A 22,060-nucleotide genomic window follows, 5' to 3' on the forward strand; every position below is an offset into this window, starting at 1 on the left:
ATAGGAGGGCGGAAGGTGAGGCGCGATGCCACTTACGGACATGAGGTGGCAGCACCGAGCCAGAGAAACAGCCAACCCCGTTCTTGGCAAAAATCCCAGCGGCCACCCCCACTTTCCAAAGCAGGAAGTTTGGGGTTTCTACCACTGCACATGAACACAGGGTAGCCTTTCCAAAATTCCTCGGTTTCCAGGCTCCAGACAGCTCCTGAGATATTTGGCCAACAGACTCCCACAGTGTTGTGTTAGCTTCTTTCGACTTTTTTCGTTAGCTTTCTTTGACTTTGCAGGGCGAGCCTGCGCCTTCCGAAGGCCGCTGGGGCTGCACCGAGGGACCTGCCACTTCCGTCCTGCTCCCCCACGCCGCTTTGCCCACGCGTCGAGTCTTTCCCCTGAATTCCACTTGAGAACCCATTTTATTATGCGTTTTATTTATAGTCCTCCTAAATCTTAATTTTTAAAAGCAGAAGAGAAAGACAGAAGGGAAACTGTCTTTTATTAAACGCCTGCCGGGCACCAGCTTTCACAGCTTGCATCTAATTTAATCCTCAGAACAACCTGAGATAAAAATAATGGTCTTTGATTTCTGATGAGGCCACAGGGTTGCAAAGGCGTCAGATTACAGGGCCGCAGGATTTAGGAACTAGCAGGCTTAGGTCTAAACTCACATCTCCGTGAGACCCAAGGTAACAATCCAGCCACAAATGCAGTGTGAGACCTCTCACAATAACTCAGTTCAGCACAATTTTCTCCCCTGTATCAGTGAACCTGATAGAAAAGAACGACCCCTGGCCCTGCCAGGTCCCGACTTCTGCTTCCCATGCATTTTCGTTCCACAGGGTTTTCCTCTCCTTTTGCATCTTGGCCTCCTTCCTATAAAATAAAGGCCAGTGCTTTCGCCTGACCAGTTCGCTGTTAATCATTTAGCGGTTCAGTCTGCAAAGACCTTTATACACACACTGCCCTGCAAGAGGGCCCAAAGGGATAAAGGGAAACGTCAGCCAGCTTTATACTGGGGCAGGTGGCAGGGAAGTGGGCGATGCAAGTGCCCATCAGGGCTCCAGACCACTGACCACTGCTCCTGTAAATCCACACACCCAGTCTGATACCAATACCATGATGGCACAATAAGCAACAAGCCTCAGGGACTCGGGCACTGACAAAGCACAGAGGTGGGTGGGAGGGAAAAGGGCTGACACTGGTCCCTGGAGCCACTTCCAGAGCCACTATGATTCTGCACCTGGTCGGCTTTACCCTGGCTTCTAGTCAGGCCTCTATCAGTTTCTCTCTGAGGAGCAAAGAACAGTTCATATTCCAGCCTTTGCAGAGTGTGCCCTATGGTCCTGTGCAGCCAAGAGGAATCAAAAACCTCCATCTCAGGGTAACAATAACAGTGTTTCACCAGGGAGCCCAATGTTGCTTTACAATTTTACAAGTGCTTCTCAACTTACAGAATTTCTTGCTTGTGCCCAAACTCACGCTAAAAGACTCTGTGGTGCAGAGCCTAGGGTTCTGCCTCTCCCCTACCACTGTCACCCATCAGAATATGTTCTTTGCTCCATGTCCAAAAAGGGCGAGGCTCAGAGAACAGCTCCTGATGTGCTAATGGGCCTTAATGAGGAGGTCTGCCATCAGTGAAGTCACCGGAATGGACAGGAAAGTAACACAAACCCACTCTGGGGTTCAGGGTTGCAGACTGCTATTTGTCATGTGCCAGTTGCTGCATAACTGCATGTCTCAGCATTTGCACACCTGTGCATGTGTTTGCACACAACAGTTTCTATCTCCCCCCACCCGGGGACACTGCAGCAAGCCGTGACATCACCAGTGGCACTTGTAAGACATGGGTGATAAGTCAAAGTGATTCATGACAGTACTAATGATTTTTTTTTTTTTTCTAAAAGGGAAGGAGGGTGAAGTTTGGAGCAAGATTCCAATTCGAAAAAGCTTGTGTGCCTGCTATACCTGTCTTCATGGATCAAAGTGAGCGGCACCAGCCTCTACCAAGGGCTTCTGCTCCCCCTCAGCTTTCTGTGTATTTTAAGATCTCCACTGGGCACCACTGACTAGAACCAGTTTCCATTTTTAGTTCTTGCTTATCCTTCTCAGTCTTTTATCAGAAAGCTACCATTTTTTTTTCCTTTAAAGCTATGTTTTTAACTTAAAACTTTTTTCAGTGGCATGTTTCAGACTCAACCAAAACCCAAAAAGGTAACAGCAAACCACATTTCTCATTTTAAAATGGAACTCCAGGGGCTGGGGATTTAGCTCAGCGGCATAAGCGCCTGCCTTGCAAGCAGGCAGTCGTGAGTTCAATCCCTGGTACCGATAAAAACGAGAAAGACAAAAAAAATAAATAAATAAAAAATAAAATGGAACTCCACTGCCCAAACAATTCACTTAGCGTTTCTTAGCTGGCATCTCTGCTGATAGATGGCAGGAACACTTGTGGGCTACTTATGGTTATAAGCAAGTGTGTTTGTCATCCTCCTGATTTGCAGGTCACCATGTGAACTGTGGCAGAAGCAAGTTGTCACATATCCTGTCATTGCAAACTGGTCATTCTCAAGACTTTCTTTCCCTCCTCGCAGGGTGCCTTCGCCAGGAAAAGTAAATACCTCACTAGGCACTAGGACCTTTTCTGCAGAGAGACAGAAGAAAACTTTCTCTGGCTCTGGTTAGAAACTCCAGCGATTACAACTAAGACTCTAAGAGAGAACTTCTGAATCTCTGAATAGTTGTCAAGTCCTCTTACCCTGTGTCAAAAATGGGTGTGATATGTACATAAGATTTTATAAAGCTTGAGTTACACAGCATTTAGCATGTTAGTGATTGGTATTTTACATCAACTAGCCAGACAGTGACAGTTTTGATTCCCAATTATTGTCTTTTGCTAGAGGCTTTTTTGGAAACCCGATTATACCACATCAGAACGTTAAGATCCCTGGCGAAATTTGAAGGACAGGCCAGCAGGACTGTAAGGGACCTGAAAGGATGGTCCACACTCGGGGCTGGCACCCACCCTCTCTCCAGCAAACCCTGTCCTGGAGCACCCATTGTCCTCTATTGGAGTAACAGCTGTAATGGGACTGCGAGGGAAAGAATACAGCCCCAAGTAACAGTGTTATTTTCATGTCCCAGCAGATGGACACAGAAATAGGCAACCTGATCCAGTCAGAGTGAATTCTCTCCCGCAAATAATAAGTGATCCTGATCAACAAACACCCTGTGGGTCTGATAGCACAAGGGTCCCTCTGTCAAGTAACAAAAACTGTCTCTGTCTGCGATGCAGCAGGAAAGCAAAGTGCTTGCACAGTTGTCCCCAGAAGCCAACGCACTTCCCTTCCTTCACACCTGCCTCCCCACTCGCTCTCAAAGCTCCCGTGACCTTTATCACCATCCTGCTTCACTTAGCCGTGGCAAACTACACAGTTCTGAGACACACAGGGAGGGCTCAGGGACCTAGGCCTATTTCTACTGCAGATCCCAAAGTGCTCCAAACTTTGTGAGCAGCTGCGTGATGCCCCAAGTGAGAAGTCCTACATCTGATATCATGAGAAAGGTCCCAGTAAAAACACAGGCATGTCACCGTACTGTATAAAATCATCTTCGGGCTCCAGGTAGGATAGGTATACGAGACATAGGCAAATTCTGGGTTCAGATTTGGGCTCCAGTCCCAAGGTATCTCACCATGCATACAAAAATGCAAAAAAATTCCAAACTACTATGTATGTTTGGTCCCCTGCATTTCAGATAAGGGCTACTGAATGTTTTCCTTAGACTGTGAGCCCTGTAGAGCAGATAGCAACTCAGCTTTATTCCACCCAGATTTATGATTTTAAACAGGTGATCTTCCCAGGGCCAGGAGAGGCCCAGAGGTGAGAAAAATGTGTTCTCAGAAAGAGCTGCTTTGTGAGCCAGGGGTGAGAAGTCAGGAGGAGTCTGAGCAGTATCGGACTCAGCTCTGAGGCAGTGTCTCCTGAACAGGCAGACAGTGATCCGAGGAGGCAGGGCCGAGTACCTCCACGCTCAGAGCTGCTGAGTGCGGGGAAGCCTTCCAGCGTGGTGTGTGTCATGCACAGGGCGGGGCGAGCATGCTTGCACACAGGGCTGGGGGAGGGGAGTGGTTAAACCTGCTTTAAACTGCTAAAGTAGCCTAGGCTGGGAGGTGGGTGCTGCCGACTTGGCATTCTCCCCAGAGCCAGGGCTGGGATGGGAGGCGGGGCAGCTGGGAGATCCAACAGATGCTTCCAGCAGCTTTCAGGGGAGGCTTGTAAAAGACCAGAACTTGCATTCAAGGAATGCCTGTAAGGAACTTGGGTTCCTCACTTGCATGCATGCCTTTGGGGGCTTTTCTTCTTCCCTGACCTCCCAGCCACTCAATAAAATATAAAGGGACACCATTACCCTAGTTTACAGCTGAGAAAACTGAGGTCCATCAAGGCCACTTATGTGGCCCAAATCGCAAATCTAGCGAGCAGCAGGCCTGATAGCTTTCTTGGCTCCTGCCTGGTCCAGTTCTTCCTTCTCTAGGAGACATGAGGGAGGGCTCAGAACTCTTGAGGGCAGGGGTCCTGCAGGAAGGCAGTGTGGGCCGAAGGGATCTACTGGAAGAGCTTCCAGGACCAACAACTGAAAGCTGACAACAAAAGGCTGCCAGCCCAAAAATATAAGCCAAGGACATGAACATTTTAGCAGTCAGGCCTTGGAAGGGAAAGTCCACACCATATGGGAACCCCAAGGTGCCAATCCTGAGACTTGACAAAAAGGGTTCCTTATGCTCCTGCTCCTGGGGGAAGGCAGAGGGACACAGGCTCTGCTCTGTAGCACTTTTTTATTTAAATGATTCAAGTAGAAACACAACATGGGACTTTACAGTCATTTAAACCAGCACCCGCATGCCCCACTGCCTCCGAACAGATGAGCACCGAGCACGAGGTGCACGGCAAAGCGGTTAAAGCGGAAAACGTGCCAGGAGCTCAGGCTGTCACTGTAGAGAGTTGCCACATTACTGGCAAGGGACAAGGCCAAACCAACAGGCAGAAGGCTGGAGGAGGGCGAAGGTCACCTGGTGACTCCGCTGCTGGAAGCACACAGAAGTGCCACTTCTTCCTTGCAGTGCATGATCATGGCACACAGGGCTGCAGGTGCCCAAGGAAAGTGTCACCCAGCTGGGGGTAGGGACAGGACAGACGGTGCAAACCTGGAGCCAAAGGAAATGGCTTTGTCTGGCTAGAAAGGGGGGCCCTGGCTACCACAGACCAAGCTTTCCATCAGGATGAGGGCTGCACCCCAGTTTGTCACCCTACTACCCTCTCCTTGAGAGTCCACTCTGCTGTCCTGAGTGGGAATGTTCACCAAGACCCTAAACTGGATCAACAGAATGGACACCCAAGTGTCCAGGAAAGACTGGGCAGAGGTACCCCACACAGGGCGAGAGCCAGGGACACAGCAGTCTGCAACTAGAGGGACAGTCAGTCACCTCCACCAAGGTGGCTGAGGACAACTGCCACCACCTCAGAGCCTCCGTTTCCACACCATAGCTAAGAAGATGAGAATCCAAGACCTTGCAGAGCCACAGTGTGGTTACTGCCAGCAAAGTGCCCCATGTCTCAAAGGAAGAGAGGTGGCTCTGTGTCCCACACACACACACTTCTGGATCGGAACCATAAGGAACTCCAAAGGCTTAGCAGCCATTGTTCAGACAACGTCTGGAAACTGAGGCTGTGCCAGGATATCCCACCGGAACCCATAACACAATGACCAACTCTAATGGGAACCCAGAAGTTGACCACAGGGGAACCACTAATTAACTGAAATCACGGTGCTGATTTTAGCAAGATGGGAGAACCAAGAAATCAGACCAACTACAGAGAGGCTGCTGGCCAGAATGAACCACCCCTGGGCGCAGTGCTCCAAGCTCAATGCTGAGCCAGGCAGCTTTGCCCCTGGAGACCAAACCAGTGACTGGTCCTGGTCACCTCACTTGCAGCTAGAGGGGTACCAGCCTGAGCTTCTCCTGATGCCTTCATCTCAGCCCTGGTGCCTCGCCCAGGGCTGCACAAGAACAAACCTCCCTTGAAGTGAACCATGAGCAGACTCAGCAGGCAGATCCAGCCCAGGCTGGTGCAGACCCACCAAAGTCCAGGCAAAGGGTGCTGCAGAATCCAACCCTTGCTGGAGCAATGCATATGGGCCCAGCTCTTGCAGCTGCACTGAGCAGAATGTTAACAAGCTGAAGGTTCAGAGCTGGGCACAGTGGCCCCCATCTGTAATTCCACCACTTGGGAAGCTGCAACAGGACGACCACTATGAGTTGAAGGCCAGTCATTGTAGCCTAAACTAGAGAGAGAGAAAGCTATAAAGGTTGAGACACCACTCTTAAAGAATCTGGAGCCCACACTACCAGTGCTTAAGCGTGAAAGCACTTAATGGGCTCACAGGGCAACATTCATGCGCTTGCCCTATGCAATGAGATGAACGAATGAGCATTTGCTTCTTTCAGAGAAATGCAAAAAACATTCAGCAGTCTGACACCGAGGCCTGGTAAAAGGCTGATATTTAGAATTAAGCTTGTAAAGCTGGGTAGATATCCATGTTAACTTTTTAAAAGGTTTTTTTTTGGACATAAGTTAAATACATTGATATAAGAAATCTTAAAAGTATACAAAAACAAAAAACAACTGAGTTCCTGAACCTTTGAAGGAGATGCTATGTTTCCCCCAAAGAAAAAAAGCAGAAAGTCAGCCTAAGAGATGGGAAGGTTCTCAGGAAAGATCACTTAAATACAAGGCAGAAAGTGTGCAAAACTGGGACAGGGCTGGCCACCAAGAAAGAGTCTGACTTGAGCCATACAGGACAGAGGTCATCTCAAGAATCTTCAGGACACAACATGTGTGGGTCTAAGGATGAATTCAAACGCTACACAGAGATGGAAAAACAGGCTGAGTGAGTGTCCCTCCCAGTCCTAGCTTCACATGTCCCATCTCAGATGGACAGAGTGATATTGATCAGGTTACCAGGGACAAAATGAATGTGTATCAGTCACAGAGGCAATGGCCCATAAGCATGAGTTTTGAGAGAAGTGAGAGAGGAAACTGGAGGCCCTGCCAGCCCTGGGAAAGACAATCAAGGACACCATATCAAGCCTTGCACCATCCTGGGCCAGCAGGGAGACAGTTGGACTTAGTTCAGGACCAGCAGAAGACTGGAATCTTTTGTTTCTTTGTTTTTGCGGTGCTGGGGGTGGAACCCAGGGCATTGCACATAGAAAGCGAGCGCTCTACCACTGAGTTACAACCCCAGCCCAAGACTAGAACCCTTTCAAGAAAAACCAGTGGGATGTTCTCAGGGAATAAAATCACATCTCACTACCTCATCAGAACTGCTACAGAATAAAGAGACAAGAACATGACACGAAGCCTTATATGGAATCCACAGCATTTCAAAGACTACGCTTGTTTCCAAATACTGATAACTCTCACAGCCTAAAGATTTATGTGTCTGTCACACTGCACATTTCATAGGATGTGTCTCATTTAGTACCCCACAAGTAAACCATGAGATAAGCACCATTATCACCCCCATCTCACAGACACGCAAACAGAGACTCAGGGAAGTTGAGAAATTTCCCGAAGCCACAGAAATACCAAGTGATAGATATGTCTGATCCAACAGCTCTAACTCTTTCTCCTGTACAGGCAGAGAAATCGTGACCGAAGCCAGGCTAGACTACGTGACCGCACGAGGTTCCCTGTTAGCAAAAACCTTGAGTTGAGCAGAGGTTAATGTGGCATTGGTGGTTGTGGCATGAAAGGGGAAATGGTTACAGTACGAAGCCTGGGCTTCTCCAGGATTGGGGGCTACAACTATTCTTATTTTACCCCTTCCATATGTCCCGAATCAAACACAAGGAAACCCTGTAGGTCACCAATGAGCTCAGCCTTCCCAGTGAAGTGACCATGGACAACATCCACCTCACTCTGTGACTCACTCCCCCTGTATGTAAGATGATAAAAATGTTGGTTCCTGTCCTGAAGGGCAGCCCGGGGCTGTAATGAGGCAATAAGGTGTTTTTTTTTTTTGTTTGTTTGTTTGTTTTTTTGTTTTTTTTTTTTTCCCCCAATAGTGTCTTGGTTTTAAAGAGTCATGAAGCTTCTCTTCTTAGAGATGCTAATCCCTAATGTATGAGAGAAGAAATAACAAGAAAGAAAATAAGGAGAAAATGTCCACTGGACACAGAAGAGAGCAGGATAAACAGTACCCTGAAACAATAGATACCAAATGCAGGGTGATGAAGAAACAAGGCTGTAGGTGAATTTCAGAGGAGAACGTGCACAAATGTGCAGGGGGGGGGCACAGTGCATGTTCACATCTCAGAAGCCTTGCAAAGGCTCTCTGCTGGCATCAGGCCTAGTCCAGAGAAATCTGTGTCACTGTGGGTCAGATGCCATTCTACTCTGGTCCCAAAGGCCAAAAGGACATTTCACCCAGCACCACTGCAAAAGTACAAATCCCACAGGGAAAAAAAAACCCCCACTGACCAGCCCCTGTAAACTCAGAAAATTGCCTACACTGCAAACAGTGGTTACTGCCCATCAAGAAAGAAGAGCTTCGAGGCCAGTAGACGGACACCCTGCACCTGCTGCATAACAGCAGGGTAAGCTAAGAAGACCACATCCCTCAGGCTGGAAAGGTCAAGGGCAAGTGGGCCCCGAAAGAAGCTATCAAGTAGATGAGGGGAGGGACCACTGACTCAGTTGCCAAATACTGAAGTGAGTTGGGGGGACTCTGCTAACATCTGCATGAGTCCAGAGGAGGAACTGCCTGCAAACTCCAAAGGCAGCGACCGAAGTGAATGTGAAGTGGACTCTATTGGGTAAGGACCACAGCTGTTCCCCTCCATTGCATGAGGACCTGAAAGCCTGGAACAGACAATCACTAAGGCCACAAAGGGCTCTACCTCCTCCCAGCTAGGGCTCCAGGGGAACCAACACACACCCAGCCTTGTGCTGTCTTGGCAGGGACAGTCACACCCTCCTTGGCCACACTCACTAAGTGCAAAGGACAGGCCCAGCGTGACTAACATGTATGCTTTCTAGGAGCTCTACAGAGAGCCAAAGACATCTGGATGCAAACATAAGATGGGCACACACCATTCTCTCCTCATGAACCACGCTCTGAACAACACTAAAATCCTTCCCTTTGGCTCAAGTGTCTACGAGATGCTTTCTGTTGTAAAAACGGCAAGAACACCTGCAGCTGGCCAGAGAAGTGGGCCAAGAATTTACCATCCAGAGTCCACCGTGGGGTGCTCACACTGCACCTCTTCCCCACACAAGTGTTGTCAACACACAGGCCAAAGTCCTGGAGGCAGGGAAGGGCCACATATAATCACTCCAGGACCCAGAAGGGGACTTCCCACCACCAGCCCTACTCACCTACCCGCACTAACTCAAGGACCTGCAAGGGGTACAGTGAGGGGAGCACACACCTCACACACTTTAAATCCTGCCCTTGTCTTCAACTGATCACTGTGTGAGCACATCTAAGCAAAGAAGGGAGCCTACGGTATGTCTCCATCAGAACACAGTTAGCTCAGCTACCCAGCCATTCCACTTTCTCAGCACCTGCCGAGAGAGAACTCCCAGGCCCTGCAGGCACCGAGTGCAACAATGTTTCTTGTAACAATCACTGTCAAAGAACAGAAATGACTCTGTGTCCACCAATGAGAGAAAGACAAAGTAACTGTTTCCCCTTCTACTTCTTAGGACAAGCAGGGATTAAACAAGATGAAGACCTATGAACACTGACAAGATGATACCCTCCCTGGCCAGGCACAGTGGTGCTCCCGGAGGCTGAGGCAGGAGGATTGCTGCAACTTCAAGGGCATAACTGGGCTACACAGCAAATTCAAGGCGAGCCTTAACTATATAGTTTGATTCTGTCTCAAAAACAAAACAAACACACAAAAAAGATAACTTGATGAGGTATATCTATGCCTTGACTTTCTGTAAGTCCCGGAGGCATAGATACAAGTATGCAAAACACTTGGAAAATACCAACAATCCCAGGACGGTGGTATACTGCTGGGAAAAGAACTGAGATAAGAGTGGTTGTCTTAAGATTTTTTTGCTTGCTCTGAAAGATTTACAGGGGTTTTTTTCCCTACAGAGAATATGTTTATGTATTACTTATGTATTAAAATTTTCATGTATTCACTTAATGAAAGACAGACAGACAGACAGACAGAAAGAAAGAAACCCTACTCAATGCATTTCAATGATAAGTTTAGGAGCAATTTTCTACCCAAATCTGGCCCGCCAGCCCTTGCAGGGAGACAGCTCAGCAGGGCAGATGTGGATCAGATTTCCCAGCTAGCAGCAGACTTTGCAGCTTGGATCTCATTTCAGTCTTACAAGTGCAGCTCTGTAACTCTGTGGATTGTTAAATTTATCTGCCAGTTCTAGGAAGAGGCAGGCAAAAAGAGAAACTATGTCACAGGGACTTCTGGTAATCCGCAGGGATGTCCTCGGAGCAATTCCAGCTCCTCCAAGGGAGCAGTGCAGCTCCCCACATGGTACACTAAAGCACACACGTAGGCACACAGGCGTGCACGCGTGCACGCACCAATCAGGCAGCTGGAGCCGGGCCACACCTCCACCCCAGGAGGACAGCGGGCTGTGCCCTCCATTCTTTTTTTTTTTTTTTTTTTTTTTTTTTTTTTTGGTCTTTTTCCTTTTCCTTTTTATCGGTACCGGGGATCGAACTCACGACTGCCTGCTTCCAAGGCAGGCGCTTATGCCGCTGAGCTAAACCCCCAGCCCCCCTCCATTCTTGCATCTGCAATTCGGGATTTCCAACATCAGTCTGGGTCCCTTGAGCAAATGAAAAGGATCTGAACTCTCATTAAACAAACACTAAAATATTATTATTTACATACTGGGGCCAGCCATGCCCCAGCCATGTAAACAGTTTTATTTATTAATTTATTTACTTCCTTACTTATTATGGTGCTGGGGATGGAACTCAAGGCCTCATCCTAGGCAAGCGCTGCACCTCCAGCTGGGGACACCGATTTTCAAACACACATACACACACACCCCTGATCTCTGCAAAGCACTACTTGCAGAGCCCTTGGAAAAACACATTTAGAGTATTAAGAGCCAGCTATGCAAAACTAACCTATAGTGATAGAAGTCAAGATTTGTGGTACTTCCAGATTTGAGGTAAGCATTACTTGGAAATGGTCACAGGAATATTTCTGGGGTGCTGAGTATTTTTGTCTCCCAAAGTATTTGTCGAAACTGACTAAATGGCACACTTAAGATCTGAGTGTTCCACTATCTGGAAAATATGCCCCAATGAGAAAAAGAGAAGAAAAGCCCACTCCAACAGCTTCTCTTCCACCACAGCAGAACTCTGATCTGCCCATTTGGACCTGGAACTCTTTTGTGCTGGGGAAGGTGCATGAGTTGCATGGCCACAATGGCCATAAAAACAGATCGCAAGATTTAAATGGATGGAGGACACATGAATTTAAGAAAAGAACACCAAGGGCAATTTGTGTTTTGCAACAGAATAAATATAAAAAGAGGAAAATGGGTTTTAATTCTTCAGTCACTGCAAGCAGCTGTTCTTACTAAAAGAATTTTATGCCCCCCCCCAATACTCAAAGGACAAAAAAGGCAGAAAACTGTTATTTTTTTATTGAGTTTGTTTTAAAGTCTAAGCTGGGTGTAGTAGGAAGTGTCTACAATCCCAGCACTCTGGGAGGCTCCGACAGGAGGGATCACAAGTTCTGGCCCAGCCTGAGCAACTTAATAATATGCTGAGACTATCTCAAAATGAAAAATTAAAAGGGCTAGCAATGCAGCTTAGTGAAAGCCTCTGGGTTCAGACTCCAGTACTGAAAGAAAAAAAAAGGACGTGGATCTAACTTTTCCCCACACCCAGGACGTGAGGTGCACAGCATAATTCTCAGAAGATCAGCACGCATTATGGATGGATGCGACAGACTCCAATGCAAGGAACGAAGGATGTGGACACCAAGGAGGACCACTGTCCACAAGTGTGCAAAGAGCTTCTGACCTACATCTAAAGCTACCCTGCTTTAGTCAGCATGCCCCAAATCTGCTTTACTCCGTGCGAAGACAGAGCAGTTCTCTGGCCAACTACTGATTTTTCCAATGCCAGAATACGAGCATGAAGTGCACAGAGGCAGAAATCTTCCTGTGATAATCTCAGAACACGAGAGGAACTCTATGCTCTCTGCAGAGCTCTCTAAGAAACACACGGCCTGAGCATAGTCCCTAACAAAGACTAAAGTAACTCAAAGACATCCAAAAGCAGTGTCTGCTCCATGTTCTCTTTCAGCTCTGACAAGTCCCACGGTAACTGCCCTTGAGAACTGGAAGACATCCTGGAGGCCAGCCTAAGTCCTGCTCCTCTTTCTGCGGCAACTCTATCAGCCTTAAGCAGTACTGGAATACCTCCAGCAAGGGGAAGCCCACTACTCAGCGGGAAGACAGGTCCACTGCTGGGCAGATCTGCCGACTGCAGAATCCCTTGGCAAGCTGAAAGGAAATTTGCCTGCCCAGATTGCAAGGTTCAAGGATACTTTAATGCCCTTCAATGTGAGGGCAGCTATTCTACAGACGAGGAATCTGAAGCCAAAGAAGATAATGCCATTGTTCCATCCATGGATCATGGTCCAACATGGAGAGCAAAAATGAACATGTGGGGCCAGGGATTTAGCTCAGCGGTGCAAGCACTTGCCCGGCAAGTACAAGGTCATGAGTTCAATTCCTGGTACCAAAAACAAAAAAGTGAACACGTGTGGTCCTCCCTACACCTGACTACCATGAAAGCATTTTAGAGGCACTACTGCAGACCCCCTCCACAAGCCCACACCGGTCACTCCTGAGTCTCCATCACCCTATCCTCCCTTGTGGATCAAGTCCTGATACTCAGGTGCCTTTGAAATCACCCCAGGAGTCCAGAGGTCATATGACCAAGGTCATTAAGACTGGATCCTGGGATTCTCCACTGGCTTTGATATTTGGAAAGCCTCAACCCACTGAGGACTCCACACTGAACTCATAAATGACAGGGAAAAAAACACAAGACTTTCCACCAGACAGCCTGGCCTTCCACAGTGGCCTGTGCCAGAGTCAGGTGCTGGGTGTTATTTTGTGAGCATGGTATCTATGCCAAAACTTGACACGGGGCAGGTAGGTACTCAACAATAATCTCCACATGAATCATCTACTCCATCCTGTCCTCAAACAACAAGACGTGTTTAAAGTAGCGGTATTTTCCCCAACTGGCAAATAATAAATTTAAAAGCATGAAAAAGAGAAAGTCACTTAGCTCAACCCATCTAGAAACAACGGAGGTTTGGTATTATTAGGACACTTCCTTCCAGTTATTTTCTAGGCATGTGTTTTAAATCTTTGGAATTAGATGGTAGGCACACTGTAACTTTTACCAGAAACATCCTCCCTGGTTATCTTTTAAATTGCTCCTAAATATTATTTTGCATAACTTCATAAACCTCCATTTTAAAGGCACATCCACTGGAATTCACCTATCCACTATCTCCAGCCCACACCAGTGGAAATATAGCTTGCTACCAATTTTTTACTAGAGTTTTTAAAAAATCTGAATGATGGTGCATCTATATTTCATGTTTTGCCTCGGCTACATCCCCAGAAGAATAATTATCTTATTAGACTATTTGGCCATCTTGAGATATCAGCTCAAATCTGTAAAACTAAACCACGCTTTATATCTATTCTTTACAGAAATGAGGGAAGGGGCTGTGAGCTACAACCCTAGTTAGCCCCATTTGTTTATTTATTTAGAGAAAGATGCTCACAGTTACCGAAGCAGGGCCGGAACTTACAATCCTCCTGCCTCAGTCTCCCAATTAGCTGGAATTACAGACATGCACCGCCACACCTGGTTCTTTTTCTTTTTAATTTGAGGTCCTCATTCTAGATGACTCTGATTTATCTACTAACTAAGCAGTCCTTCCCAGCTCTGTGCCTCCAAATAAGACAAACACATCTTCCTTATACTCAACCCAACGCAAGCCAAAATCAGAGCCCTGTGGTGCTCACTTTCTGACCTGCTCCCAGGCTGACACTGAGCCAGTAACTAACAGCTTTTGCAGAGGATCCCTAAATTAAACCAAGGCCACCACCCAGCCCCTAGTTTACTACTTATGATTTAACACGGACAAGTGTATCTTAAGAAACTGTGAACTACTTTACTAAAACTAAACATACCAGAGCTGCTGCATCATTCCCTTCTGGTTTAGTAAGCAAAACATCACATAAAACAGGAAATAGATTCAACTTGATATAATTCGGCTGACTTCTAGGTACCCTTGCATCCTATGGCCATATGCTTTTAAGAAAACTCCTAACTTGTATCTGTGTGTTATTTTTAAAAAAAGTAATCCTTTCGGTAAATTTTGTCCTACCTGTAAAAAGCAGGAAACGATTGGTCAGCCCCTGTCACCTGCAGCTCACCTGGAAGGAGCTCTGAATGGTGGGTAGTTAGGACTCCAGGAAAAGCCAGAGTGTTCTCAGCCATAAAGACTTCCCACACCAGCTGCCCCAAACACACCTACTCTTCTGTAGCCATATGCATTAATACCTGGGCTTGAGCCAGCTACTCTGCAGCCACTATGAACCTCTCCAGACTATGCACCCTTCCCCGCTGGGGCTCCCCCTTCTCCTTGGTCTTCTTTTATGGGCCCACAGAACCAAAGAATCTAATGTCGCAAGGCAACTGACAGCTGTGACTCACAACTCACCAACTCATAACCCCAACATCCCTTTCAGAGCGACATGCCAGGAGCCACGATCTAATCACACCAGCCAGAAGTAGAGTCAGGAGAGAACTTCAGATCACTGGAAGTCTACATCGCTTTCTAGATGACAAGGCAAAGCCTTCTCTAGTAAATACCATGCTGTTCATCATGAAAATATTTCCAAGGCCCAGCCAGCAGCTCTCCAGCAAGAGCTGCTCACTGGCCTAAAGCAAAGCATGGCGCTGGAATCCTCAGATTCCACAGTCTCTGGCTCCTGCCAGAATCCTTGGGGTGAAGAGGAGGGCACCCATGGCCTGCGACAGCAGCACACATTCTCCAGCATGGCATCCAAGACTTGAAAACTGAGGTCACAAAGCCAAATGCCGATGGGACACAGCGAGGAATGCCAAGCAACTGGACCCAGGCAGGCAAGAGAGGACGCTGGAATCATGCTTGGGAGCAGCAGGCCTGACCCTTTCCATAGGCAATGACCACCTCTCTGCTGGAAATGACGGTCAGATCTGACTCTTCTTAAAAAGCCACAAGTTTTTCGGATTATTCTTAATGTTTAAAAGCCTTTATGCTATCCAAACTGTAACAGCATAAAGGCTTGGAAATTTCTACAAATCCCTCCTTAATAAAGACCTATACTTCCTACCTCTCCAGTCTAATTTCCCCCTGCTCTATCACAAGAGTCCCATGTTCTTCACACCCACACGCACATGCTATGTTCACTCCTAACACCTAAATTGCACTCATGAGTTTCTCCCATGCGACATCTGATCTGAGACAGCCAAACTGTTCACCCCAGACTTCCTTCATCCCAAGAGTTTTTTCTATCTACACTGCACATATCATGATTCCTTTTCCCTTTTTTTTTTTTTTTTTTTTTTTTTTGTTACAGGGATTGAACTCACGCACTTATGTTACTGAACTAAATCCCTGGCTACCACCCCGTTTTCATACACTGCAGGCATTTGTTTTTCATTTTTGGCATTTAATCATCTCGCCCTGCTCCTTAATCCAAGCTGCGCCTTAAACCTCCAAAAAGACTGAACAGTTTCTATCTCTCATTTGTATCTTTCTACCTTCAGTACTGCAAAGGGTATGTTTGCACACGCACGACTTAATAAATGTTTACTGAATGTGAAAACTCTCTCTGCACTTTTCAAACTGTTCATGCATTGTGACCCACTATTTCATCAGAGAATAACTCCATGAACTTAGGAACAACAGCTGTTTTGACTTTTGGACAGGGTCTCCCTAAGTTGCTCAGGATGGCCTTGAACTTTCAATCCTGTCTCAACCTCCCTCCCAAGCATGTATTACCATGCCCAACTAACAAGTGCCCTTCTAATGAAAAAAAATAAAACAGACTCCCCCCAAAAATGTTCAGGAAGACGGGACCACGCAAAGGAGGTAGTCCTGCATGAACTGAAATTAGATTGTAACATAATGCTGTATGTACAGGGTCATAATGTAAATTTTATTTCTTAATGTAGGTCAGAGCCAGAACAGTACAGAAAACATTACTCTAGAATGAGTGAGCTCAACCAGTGTTCGCTCACATGCAATTATTTTTCATGCAGTCAGATATTTGCCATAATGAAAAAAAAATTCTGATCCACACCCCTGCAGGTCTCCTTCCCTAAGTCCTGTTCCCCTACCAGTGCACTGATCCTGCAGCTCAGAGAAACAAGGAGGCTAAGTCACTCTACATTCTCGGCTCATTCTGCAGCCTTCTGCAATCATCCTCCAAATTCAGATGTTGCAAGTTGAGGCTTGGGGAATTTGTTCAGCAAATCACCCTAAGTCAGCCGTGCAACAAGAAAGCACAATTCAGTGCTTAGCAAAAAAGCCCCGGATCCCTTCAGTGTGCAGGTCCCCAGACTCCTGGGAATTGGGCTAGGAAAAGCCAAGCCCTAGAGAAGTCAATATCCCCACTGACAAATCTCCACCCACCCCCTCTACCCTGCAGGAATGAAACCTGGGACTAGCCTGAAGATCCTGGTGGAGTCTAAAGTTCAACACACTTCAAAGTCCAACAATATACACCTTTAGCAAATCCTATGCTGCTTCTCTGCAACCTCCAACTGCATGCACCCTCATGCCTAGAAGAATAAATGGCCCCAGTTTCCCAGAAGCCCCGATTCTTCAGACTTGTTTCTCCAACTTCAAGGTCAAGACCAGGCAGTGTCATGTAAATGGCAGCAACACAAAGAGGTGAAAATGACAGGTGGTACATGCCTGTAATCCCAGCACTTGGAAGGCAGAGGCAGGAGGACTGCCATGAGTTCAAGGCCAGCCTGGGCTACACAGTTCCAGGCCAGCCTGAACTGCGGGATCCCAACCCTAACAAACAGACCTCCCAGGCCGGACATCCTCAGCTACCTCTCTGACCACCGAATGCCTGCTCTCTCTAACACTCTATCCCTGGGGTTCCCAAGAAGCCCGGTGCAGGACTTGCTGGCAGTGCACTTACACTTGGATATCCTGGCAAACACAGAAACTTCCACACAGCCTGAGTGTCAATTACTTCTCTACAAAACACACATTTCCGATTTCTCGAGTTGCCAGCTACAGTGGCTCTAAGACCCTGGCATATAATCAATTTCCACAAAGAATTAATTTCCATTCATCTCTTCCCTTCACCCTGGCCCTGTCAACAGAGTATGTCAATGGTAATGTCTCTAACACTCACCCTTTTTTCATTTCCAGTTAAATCAATGCAAACTCTGGGCACTCCTGGAGTGCAGCAGCTTACTAGCTGACCTGTCGCCTAACATTACTTTCAAAATCCTTTCCAAACACCCCTTCCTTGCAGTCCTCCCTGACCCTAAAACTTTTAATGTCTGCCAGGACACACAGACAGAACAGCAATTCCCCAGTCTGATTTTCTAGGACTTGCACAATCTCAACCACTGTTCTCTCCATCTACAGGAAACACGCAAGATGGCCAAGGTCATGCTCATGGTCACTCTGTCGCCATCTCGAGGGTCTCCGAGAGCGCCCTCCTCTAACCTGCAACAGCACCTGTGTCTCCACCTGCCCACCACACAGTTCATGTGTCTTAGCTGGAGGTCTTATTCCGAACTGCCTGTCTTCCTGTGCTATGCACAAGATGACAAGTCCCAAGGCCAAGGATCAAACCCAGGCTTTGCACATGCCAGGCAAGTATGGCACCACTGCTGTGCTACATGCCAGCTTCATTTATCTTCTGTATCCTCCCTCCTCCATAACTGCTCCTCTGATCCTCCTTTCTTGGCCCTTTCTACCTGCTACTCCTGTGGACTCTGGGTCTTGCCACGGAGTCATCCTCCACAGGCACACCTTCCTCCAAAACTAGGCCGCCTGCCCCAACTCGGACTTTTCCTCTCTCTGCTGTGGCTCCTGGCCTTCACCAACTCGGGAAGCCATGGCTCATGCATCTGAAGTTGAGCTCTTAAAGTCATTTCCACCTAGCAGACTAGGCTTCCTGGGGCCTTAGATTTCTTAGGTACCTCTTGACATCTCCCAGGAAGCCGGGGGTCCTGCTGAGAACACAGCAGCTCCCAGAAGGACCTGTGGAGTCCAACACAACTGCTCTGTCTCAAGGCTCCTCAGGCTCTGTTTACACAACACCTGGGGATAGTGTCCCAGACCTCCAATACCTGTTGAAGCAAACTGTCCCAGTCACACCTTCCTGCACAGCCCGTGTGAAGAAAGCAGTGAGGGCCTGCAGATACCCAGCTCCTGCCCAGCTGCACCGCAGGAGTGCTAGAGCCTGGGGAGTCTCCAGAGCCCCAGAACCAGCCAGCCGGGCTGCCAACAAACAGGAGGCGTGGCAACAAACAGGAGGCGTGGCGGTGCCCACCACCTGGCAGGTGGGCTCCTTTAGATCTCTCCACCAGCCTCAATGGAAGGCACAGATCTAAACTCCGAGGCAGGGAAGGAAACGCTGCCTCTGAAATTGTTTGCACATGCCAAACTCCCCGTCCAGGCCCCCACCCGGGAACCCCCGATGCCCAAAGTGCCACCGCCTGGCAAGGCCGCCTGGCCTAGCACATGGGGTGAGGGGAGCCAGGCCCAAGTCACCGGGCCAGAGTAGTGGCCAAAGCGGGCTTGAGAGAGGGTGCGGGGCGACCCGCCAGGAGGAGGGTGTGTCGCGGAGTGGACAGGCGCGAGCGGGGCGTCCGGCCGGAAAGGGTCCGGGAAGGGGCATGGAAGGGCCGGGCTCCCCGTGCAGGGTCCTTCGGAGAGGCGACTGCCAACCTCCGCTCAAAGTTGGGAGGGTCCTAGGTCGGGAGCGCAGGCGCCCGCGAGATAAACAAGGCGGCGCGGGAGACGACAGGCGGCCCCCACGGCCCCCACCCCTCGGCCACCCGGCCGGCGCGGCCACTGCCACAGAGCCCCCCGCGCCCCGCCCCCGGCCCCCCAGGACCCCCGGCCCCGGCCCCCCGCGGGCGCGCACCGCACTGGAAGCGCTCGGCACCCCCAAGCCCGGCTGCAGCGCCGCGGCCCGCGCAGCTCACCTCCCCGCGCTCCGCTCCGGCTGCAGCTGGCGCCGCCCCTCCCGCCCCGCCCCGCGCCCCCCGCCCCCCGACGCGGCCCGCTCGCTCTCTCCGGCCGCCCGCCCTCCGCCGGCTCCGTTCGCGCCCACCTGGCCGGCCTCCCTCCCTCCCTACCCGGGACACAGCGCTCACGTACGCGGCCGCGGCCACAACCCGGCCCGGATCGCGGGCCCGGGAAGGGAGCGGCTTGCCGCCAGCCCGGATCGGGGGCACGCCCCCTGCCTCCCTTCCTCCCCGCTCCCTCCTCCTCCGTCCCTTTCCCCCACCTCTGCCCTCCCTCCACCGCCCCAGGCGCGCGCCCACCCTGACCCCGCACCCCACCTCCGCGCGCCCGGTAGGCGCACCCCGGGTAGACAGTTGGCACTCAATAAGTGCCCAGGCCCCTCCGGGCACATGCGCACTTGAACCTGACCGAGTGGTAACACCCCCCCCCCAGCCTCCGCCCCCAATTCGGAACCGGCAGCTGCAGCCCCGAACCAAACTTGAGGGTGTGCATTTCTTTTTTTTCTTTCTTTTTTTTTTTTTTTTTCACAGAGCTGCTGCAAACCCTGCCAAAGTTTCTCGCTGTTGTTTTTCCAGGTCTGGCTCAGGGATAGGCTTCTCCAAGAGAGGCCAAGCTTGCCCCAGGGCGGGAAAGGAAGCCAGAAAACTGCGGGCTGGCTGGCGTGGGGGACCAGAGCTTGGAGCAGGCAATAGGGACCTGAGGCCTCGGTAGCAGCTCGGCACAGCGCAGCGGGAGGGAGGAAAACCAACCTTTCCATTTGCTTCTGAGTGTTCTCTTCTCACTTTATGACATCTCCCTGGTTTGTAGTTATAAGGCAAGGCGTTATTTACCGATTCTGGAATTAAATGGGAGAAAGTTAACAATTAGCCTTCAACCTTTATGTAAACAATACTGGTTGCTTTTGGCACCATCAGGCCCTGGCTTTTGGATAATTTGTAACAAGCAGAATTGAAGCCCTTCCATTGTGTTGCTCTGTTTTTTCTAGATAAGACCAGAGCCTCAACTGTAGTACAGGAACCAGGGTGTCTATTTTGAGGGCACACTGTATATATTTATATTGTGAATTTAATGAATACAAGAGTAATCATCACCTCCCCACCCAAAAGAAGTTTAAAAATATTTTGCGACCTGATTTTTGAAACCACAGGACAATTTCAGGCCTGCTGCTTCTTCAGCAAAGGCAAACCCGCTTAACTGCTAACCGGGCTGCGTGACCTTCAGCAGGGCCTTCAAGTTGGGACATCAGCCTCTTTATCTGGAAGATGAAATAAAATCGTGCAGAGATGGTGCCTTGCAAATCAGCTCGAACTGTTTCCCACAATGTGCCAAATAAGAAAATTACCCGAACCAAAATTCCTAGAGGATGCGGGTTTTCAACTGGGGCTGATTTTGCTCTCAGGGCACACTTAGCAATGTTTGGGGACATTTTTGATTGTCACAACTGCTAGGAAATGCCGCCTACTGGATTTAGGTTGACAGAGCCTAGGATGCTACTAAACTTCCTTAGGGAACAAGGCAGCCCCCAAGGGCAAAGAGTGGCCTGGTCTAAAAGGTCAGTAGCGCCCCTCTCTGACTTGTCCGGCCCAAGGAAGACTCTGCTCTGGAGTAATTCGTGAAAACCTCCCGCTACCTTTCAACTGTCATCCTAAAGGAAAGAGCTCTGTTTTTCATTAAGAGGAACAAGTTGTGGGACCGTACCAGTTCCATTAATACGCAAAGCTCCTCCTTCCCAGAAATGGCAGGTTGGGATTCTAGATTTTATTATGAAAGGAATAAATCCCATCCATTCAGTTTCATGTCCATGTTTCCATTTGTTCTCAAACTCTGCTGCATAGGCCCTGTCCTGAGGGTCACACACCCACCCAGCAGGGTGGGTCCTTGCAACAATTAAGGAACAATAACAAATAACACTAAGCTTTAACTGCAGCACCCAGGTTAAGGTGGCTGGTGGGAAGGAAACTGAGTCCCTAAAACAAAGCCCAGGTCTTGCCTGTGGGCTGAGATGTTCAGGAAATGTTTGTTGAATGAAATAGAATGGGGAAAGTTTTAGACTTTGAAGTAGGGCTCCGGCTCAGCTCCATCACAGGATATAAACCTCTTGATTTTCTAAACAGATATTGGTGTCTGGCTGTGAATTTATTTTTCTTAAAACGTCTAGTGCAAACTTTTAACCAAAGCTATACATTTCCTAAAATGACTAATAAAACCAAAATGCTTACATGCGTGCCTGCCCTGTGCTGAATGAGCCCAGAGCCTCTCCTGTCCCCAGCAGCCCCAGTAGCTTGTTCACTCTGAGATGCAGTCTGGGCAACCCCAGCCACGCAAGGCATATGTTCACAGCATAGGCTGGATGCAAATCCCTTTCCTGCAGGTAGGTACTTGCATGGCGTGCATTCCAGAGCTCTGCACCTCCACACTGAGTCGGGGAGAACATGGAATCACACACATCCACCCCACAAGCACACGCGGCAAGCAGTCAGCTGCGTGATGTGGAATCCGGGCCCTTCCTGAACTCACACTGCTCAGCACACGCCTTACACGCTTCAGAGCCTCACTGTTGGCTTCCACTCCTGTGCCTGATACATCCCTCCCCCACAACTACCATTTGCTCTACCCCAGGGTGCATCCCATTCAGAACCACCCCCAACCCTGCTTTCTCCCACATCCTACCCCCCACACACCATTAAG

At 48.9% G+C, this 22,060-nt stretch overlaps 1 protein-coding gene across 7 annotated transcripts in view; it reads right to left on the reverse strand.

The window, feature by feature from the left end:
- The window catches only part of Znf395 (zinc finger protein 395), a 36,430-nt gene extending 15,803 nt beyond the window's left edge, over nucleotides 1-20,627 (reverse strand). The window contains exons 1-2 of one of the 7 annotated variants that reach the window (XM_063234926.1): nucleotides 20,501-20,627; nucleotides 20,122-20,207 (exon numbers count right to left, since the gene is read on the reverse strand). In XM_063234926.1, coding sequence (XP_063090996.1) covers nucleotides 20,122-20,129 — 8 coding nt within the window. In that variant the 5' untranslated portion in view covers nucleotides 20,130-20,207; nucleotides 20,501-20,627. The other 6 variants (XM_013143499.3, XM_063234929.1, XM_013143498.3 and 3 more) reach the window with 6 other exon arrangements.
- Between the last annotated feature and the right edge of the window lie 1,433 nt (nucleotides 20,628-22,060).

The sequence above is a fragment of the Cavia porcellus genome, unplaced genomic scaffold (assembly GCF_034190915.1).
Source record: "Cavia porcellus strain 051 isolate PalLab524CR breed Dunkin Hartley unplaced genomic scaffold, mCavPor4.1 scaffold_24, whole genome shotgun sequence".
Lineage (NCBI taxonomy): Eukaryota > Metazoa > Chordata > Mammalia > Rodentia > Caviidae > Cavia > Cavia porcellus.